At 44.5% G+C, this 6,523-nt stretch overlaps 1 protein-coding gene across 2 annotated transcripts; it reads right to left on the reverse strand.

Annotated features, from left to right (window-relative positions):
- Positions 1-1,104: 1,104 nt before the first annotated feature.
- Positions 1,105-5,457, reverse strand: LOC125518377 (serine/threonine-protein kinase PBL36-like). Of its 2 annotated transcripts, none has more exons than XM_087537750.1 (7): positions 4,697-5,457; positions 3,251-3,567; positions 3,037-3,172; positions 2,363-2,496; positions 2,161-2,284; positions 1,444-1,794; positions 1,105-1,353 (listed from the first exon to the last, which is right to left on the reverse strand). In XM_087537750.1, exons 1-7 carry the CDS (start codon positions 4,860-4,862, stop codon positions 1,337-1,339), a joined length of 1,245 nt encoding a protein of 414 aa, XP_087393876.1. In that variant the 5' UTR covers positions 4,863-5,457; the 3' UTR covers positions 1,105-1,336. The 2 variants fall into 2 exon arrangements, with proteins under 2 accessions (XP_087393876.1, XP_087393877.1); XM_087537751.1 differs by having other exon boundaries at positions 3,251-3,525; positions 4,697-5,456.
- Positions 5,458-6,523: the final 1,066 nt, after the last annotated feature.

Consider the following 6,523-nt stretch of genomic DNA (forward strand, 5'->3'; position numbering starts at 1 on the left):
CTTGTGTGATGAGTAACTTATTTTACCTCCATATATGCTGCTGCATATTTTTCCTTCCGTGCTAAGCAACGATTCTTGAGTTACTACATGATGTGGTCCTCAGATTACTTTATTTTCGATGCAGTTTGTCAGTTCACCACAAGTGTCATTGTGTGCAAATTCCCAACAAACATGGTTGGGGATATCCATTGGAGTGTTTTCTTTGAGCCTTTGAAGGATGAGTGATGGATAAGGACTGTGGTGACCTTTTTGATTGACATGGTGAGATTACCTCCATAATTTGGCATTGTTTTTCAATGCAAGGCAATAAAATACTTCCTCCGTTTGGAAATAACTGACGTGGTTTTAGTTCAAAATTTGAGCTAAAACCACGTCAGTTATTTCCCAACGGAGGCAATATAATGTACACCAATAATTTAAAAAAAACTATTCCAACAAGATACCAAAATAATAGTAGAAAATAAACTTGAACTTCATGACATATAACAGTTCAACACTCCATAGGTAACCCAAGTACATACAACTCATAGCTCAACATTCCATAGAGCACTAGAACATATAGTTCAATGTTTTGATGGTAATCAAAAGAGGTTATCCAACAACCCATAGTTACTGTCTTGGTTATCCAACAGTCGCGTCGCCCTCCTTGAGATCCAGCTGCAACCTCCGCAACGGTCGGCCATCACACTCGATTGCTGGAGAGGTAGAGAACGGACGCAAAGGAGAAGAGGGCATGAGTAGAGAATGAACTGGGTGGAGGGAGAGAGGAGAATGGCCGAATGGGGGAAGTAAGCTCGTGTGCAGGGTGGTTGCTGCCACCCGCCACTTTTTCGCGGCTGACCGTAGCCCTGTTTTTGACGGATATTCAGACCATCTGGCTGCCCCTACCCTTCCTTGCCTCAGATCCAAATGGGTGACAAACACACCAAAAAGGGACTATCCCTGTCCTGGGAGGATAGCCCTACAACCAAACACATTCATAAGCACCCAAAGCAGCAGGTTCAGAAATCACAGCAGCAACCATTTTTCCCCCTATGAACTAGACCACTGGGATGACACTAGCATACACCGCTACCAGGCCAAACCATTCTCACACACCAATCAGATATTAACTCATTATTATTACAACATATCACAATCAGACAATGTCATCGATTCGCTCAGGCAACAGGCAAAAACAGTCTGATTGATCTAAGCGAGACATGGGTGTCAGAGCTCCAATTTTCGTTGGACATGGAGCCCAATCTTTTTTTTTTCTGTACAGTTAAAACAAGACCAGCATCCAACAATGCCAAGAAATCATAGAAATGCCGTTTTTCTCGTGTCAGACTGGCAATCACCGCCGCGCCTTTCCTGTCATGAAGAAGAGAGCACATTCCCAGTTAGCTTCACTTTCACTCTTGTCAAAAGAAAAGTCAGGGTGGATTCAGATATACCACTCACCACGGGGTGATGACCGGGGCCTATACGACACGGCGGCCATGTCGTTAAGGTCCTGCAGCGGCGTCAGATGCTTGACAACCTCGTCCATCATCGGGCGCGACTTGCTGTCACGGTTGAGGCAGTGGTGGCAGATCTGGGCAACCTTCTGAACACCTCTGACGGAATAGTTCAGTCCCAGGCGAGGGTCTACGAGCTGATAGAGCCTTCGCCGGTCGCTCAGATACGGCCTCGCCCATGCAACGAGGTTCTGCTCCCCTGGAGGTCGCTTCTTGTCCACTGATCTCCTGCCAGTCAGCACCTCCAGCAGCACGACTCCGAAGCTATATACGTCGCTCTTGGTTGTTAAGTGGCCTGAACAGTGTGCTTAATATGAGATATAAAACTTGGCATGTCTATTGCCACAACAAATAATCTTAAACTGAGTTTTTGTTCTCTTGGATATTATCACATTCAAGAAACTGGGAAAAAAAGCTGTAAAGTACCAACTAGTCACTGAAAATTCCTATCACAGCCAAGAAACTAGGCAAGAAACTACCAACTACTCCCTCCATTCCTAAATATATGACATTTTGGTAGTTCGATTTGAACTACCAAAACGTCATATATTTAGGAACAGAGGGAGTATAAACAGAGCTTATCATTCTCTTGGCTATTATCAGAGCCAGTAAAGTAGTACCAACTAGTAACTGCATGCTGAAGAATTCTCGATGCATGTACCTGTCATTACATACTCGGGCGCAGCATAGCCATAGGTGCCAAGAACTCGAGTAGAGACATGGGTTTTATCACCTTGGGGACCAGCTTTTGCGAGCCCAAAATCTGAAAGTTTTGAATTGTACTCCTGTAAAAACAGAACTTTCACAGTTAAAGCAACATACTACACGTAAGCATGGGAAAAATAAATTGACAATAGAATTACCGCATCGATAAGAATATTTGATGTCTTAAAATCCCTGTAAATAACTGGTTTGGGACCAACATGTAGGAAGGCTAGACCTTTAGCAGCACCAAGAACAACCTTCATCCTGCACGGCCAAGGTAGGGGAAGAGTCCCTTCAAGATTAAACAAAGTATAAGATAACAGGAGAATAAAAAGGGACAAAACAACACACACGTAGTAAAAAACGAAGTAAACATAGCTAGGCAGGGATGAAAAGCAATAATTAAAGTAGAAGAAACCCCACACAGACCAGTGTTCCTGTAAGGATTTGTACCAGAAGTTGGAGTTCTAAATAACAGTTAAAAAAAGTTATGATTGTTCTGAGTTTGAACTGCAAAAAACAAGCTAGAGATAGTAAAGCATGCATACCACCTTGGGATAAAAAGATTAACATGCAACTGGTCACCTTTAGATTATTGTCTCTTTGCAAAAAATTATTGATTTTCCTTTCAGATATTAGATAGGTTGAACTTCAGAATTCCTCCAGATACGATATTATCCTAATATTCAGATGTCATTATGTGTTTCCTTTCAGAAAACAGTTCCTCCAGATAAGAATAAAATAAAGCCTTCCAAGTTTCAGCACACACTGTAGGAATACTAAATCTAAAAACAGCAACATTCAATAGTAATATTTGTAGTTGATTGCTCACTTCTGAAAAGATGATTTTCTAGACTTCCCCGTGCCATGAATTCATACACAAGCAGCCTTTGGTCATCCTCAATACAGTATCCAATCAGCTTAACAAGATGTTTGTGATGCAGCTGTCCCAGAAAGTCAACTTCCGCCTGCAAATTGATTTCTTTGGAAGTTATAACTCTACCCAAAGAAAGAAATTTAGGACTTAAGAGGTTTGTATTACTTACCACCCATTCTCTATGACCTTGAAGAGCATTTTCCTTCAGACTTTTGACAGCTACAGTCAGACCAGTGCCAGGTTTTGCAGGAGCTGTACTGTTTGGCTCAATCCACCCCTTGAACACATACCCAAATCCACCTTCTCCGAGAATACTGTCTGGTCTGAAGTTAACAGTGGCAGATTTCAGCTCTTGGAAAGTGAATTCAAGTAGCTTGGGTGATATTTTCTTCTCAATTGATGAGTCAACACCATTTTCGTCACCAAGCTTCCCCTGAAAATGATCTGCAAGATCTCGATTGCTAGAGTTTAGGTATCTCGTCTCCGCTGCCATGGAAGGGGGAATATGGTTGAGCATTTCACCCCAAACTGGAAATTTACTACTGGAGTATACGAAGTGGATAGCATGGTTATAGTGCCCTCTGAAGTGCAATATGCTGCACCCAGATTACGCTCAAATGTGTAAGCTAGGATAAAATATATTCGGCGATGCTTATATTTATTAGGTCTTGGACTTCCCCACGTATCCAAACTGGTTAACAAAGTAGATGGACATATGCCCAACTACCCAAGACCAAGAGTATTATATACTAGGCATACTTATCCTCAGCTTTTATTAAGGAAAAAATAATCCAACCAGTTGAATTGAGGTATCATGAATATGTTTCTTATACTGCCAGGTAAGCTTAGGCAAAATGTCAATGATGAGCGTCACAGCAGAAAGCAACAGAATTAGATGTGTTTTGCTCCTTGAACTGAAGGAACAAAGGCTTGATTCATGCCTCTATGTATTTACCACATGTGTTTCTTCAGTTATGTCACAATGGTCAGAAAAATTTCACCTGCCAGTCAGAATTACTATAATGAATTGCAGAGCACAACTTGCAGCAAAAGATAAGCAGCAAAAACCATTGGTTTGAAGGGGATTATTATCTCGCAATAGAACAAAGAACACCTTTTGCTTACCCACCCATATAAAGAGTTAAAAGACACAAGCCCAAGCTCATATATATGCTGCCATGGCAATAGCTGTTCAAGATTAGGACATCGACAAGCAAGGTTAAATTCAATAGGCTTCCTTGATTGGTCAATTCTCAATCAGGAACCAAGAAAGAAAGCCCAATTCGATGCAGAGGAAGTTCCGTGCTGCACAATCTTGTGAGAGCTGGCAATCACACTGCTAGCAAGGACAGGATCCTTAAAAGTGGTAATACTGAGCAAAATTCATCTGATCCTCAACTATCTGAGCCTGATCTTTCTTACTAGTAGTATATCTTTGCTCGACGAACAGAAGAACATCGTATCAAGTACGTACCATAGCTATCACGTCATGGCGGTATGTAATCGCTAGAGAACAAAGCAGCTGATCGCTCCCAGAACCAGACAAAGAGATCCCACCAACCAGGGGAAAAAAGGACAAAACTTCCGGATAAAGAGCAAGAATTAAATCGGTTACCTGCGTCGTAGACATGGCCGCCTTTGACCGCGGCCCCGGCCGGGGCGTCGGCCGCGGCCGCCGCCGGGCGGAAGCAGGAGCCCCGCAGCCCCCGCGCGAGCACGGCCCAGCAGCCGCACCCGCGGCGCTCCTGCCGGTGCCGCGGAGAAGGAGGAGGAGGAGGCATGGACCCACCACCAATTTCCGTGGCCCGTCAAGTCGAGGCGGCGAGGTCAAGAACTAGAAGCGCTTCTGGCGCCGGCCTGTTACCCGGCGACCCACCTACCCCCGCTAGCCAGCGACACAACCGGTTCCTGCTCGGGAGCTGGGTTTGGATGGATGGACGCCCGGACTCGCACCCCCCGTCGCCGTCCGGACCCCGCCAGCAGATAAGTGCGCACGCCGGCGCAAAGGCGAAAGCGGGATAGAGGATCGAGTCAGAGGGAAGTGCCGCGGATGGTGGTGGGAGTAGACAAGTCGGGGAAGCAAGCGGGCGGGGCGGGCGATGGCTGGCTGGCGCGCGCGAGTGGGGAAAGGGCGGGCGCGAGTGGGAACGGAGTGGGAGTGGAAGCGGCAGTGGGTCGCACTCGGGGCGTAGGCGCACTGGCGCCGGCACCGCGACGAACGTGTCGCCGCCGCCGTCATGATGACGACGGCGAGGAATGAGGAATCGATCCATGTGTTGGCCCCCGGTGACGACGGGAGTGGGGTGGGGTGGAGGTTGGCCGAACCCCAGCCGGCTGCGCTGGTTGGCTGGGGCGGCCGTAGGCGGATTCACCGTGCCGCGGGCGGCTGGGGTCGATGGGAAGGGGGCGGCTTTTTTCTTCCGGCGGGCTGATTCGATTCACTTTCACCGTGAAGGGGAGATCCAGTGGGAACGGATCCTTTAAGGCCTCATTCGGTTTGGAGGATTTTTATAGAAAAAACATGGAAACAAGGATTTCAGGGAAATTTTTTCTATATATGCATTCGGTTTGTAGGAAATGCGTAAAGGAATTTCATAGGAATACTATTCATTTCCTATGCTTTTGGAGGAAACTACACATCCACTCAAAGCTCATTTTGTGCGTAGGAACGAGGCAAGTCAATTCCTTAGGGTGGCAAGTGCCATCCTATCAAATTCCTATACTACTCCAAATTCTTACGTTTAGATTTCCTCCAAACTGAATGAGCCCTAATATTGAGAAGGAAGTTAGAGAAGCTACAGTATCCTACTTTTTTTCTATTTATATGATTAAGGTTAAAATGGTTTAAATTAATTTATAAATTGATGATCTACTGTGTATATTTATAATAATTACACACAAATAAGTCGATCGTGAAATAAAATTAATTTAAAATTATTTACATTTACAGTAAATCCTAATAGTAAACAACCTGCCAACTACATATTAACCTTCTCTAATTTTTCTTCTTCATTTTACACTAGGCTAGCACTGTAGCACCATGACTTCCCTTCTCTATGTTAGAGGATCCGCTTCCGATCCAGTGGTGGGCAGTAGGAGCAAGTGAGCAAAGAGATACTCCCTCCGTTCCAAAATACAGTGCGTTCTCGGTTTTCATGTTTCAACTTTGATTATAAATTTAACCAACGAGATCAATTACGGTGGGAGCAAAAGTTATGCCAGTGAATTCGTATTCAGAAAATGTTTTCAATTATATAATTTTTGCTTCCGTCGAAGTCGGTCTCGTTGATTAAATTTATGGTTAAAGTTGAACCTTTGGACATTTTGGGTCCAAAAATTTACATTTCCTAGACTTGTAGGTGAGTTTAAGTTTCAAATCAGAGATCTACTCTTTGGGTCTAAACTACAGTTAAGCCAACTTGACAACTTGTCTGTACTGGTA

Source organism: Triticum urartu, chromosome 7A, assembly GCF_056163025.1.
Source record: "Triticum urartu cultivar PI428250 chromosome 7A, HENAU_Tu73, whole genome shotgun sequence".
In the NCBI taxonomy this organism is placed as follows: Eukaryota; Viridiplantae; Streptophyta; class Magnoliopsida; order Poales; family Poaceae; genus Triticum; species Triticum urartu.

Bases quoted from the DNA above. Each gene is read 5' to 3' on its own strand.
- LOC125518377 (XM_087537750.1), bottom strand. From the start codon at position 4,862: ATGCCTCCTCCTCCTCCTTCTCCGCGGCACCGGCAGGAGCGCCGCGGG. The intron at 2,497-3,036 runs GTGAGCAATCAA...TTAATCTTGAAG, and splicing joins AGAAAATCATCTTTTCAGAA to GGACTCTTCCCCTACCTTGG. The intron at 2,285-2,362 runs GTAATTCTATTG...CTGTTTTTACAG, and splicing joins CAAATATTCTTATCGATGCG to GAGTACAATTCAAAACTTTC.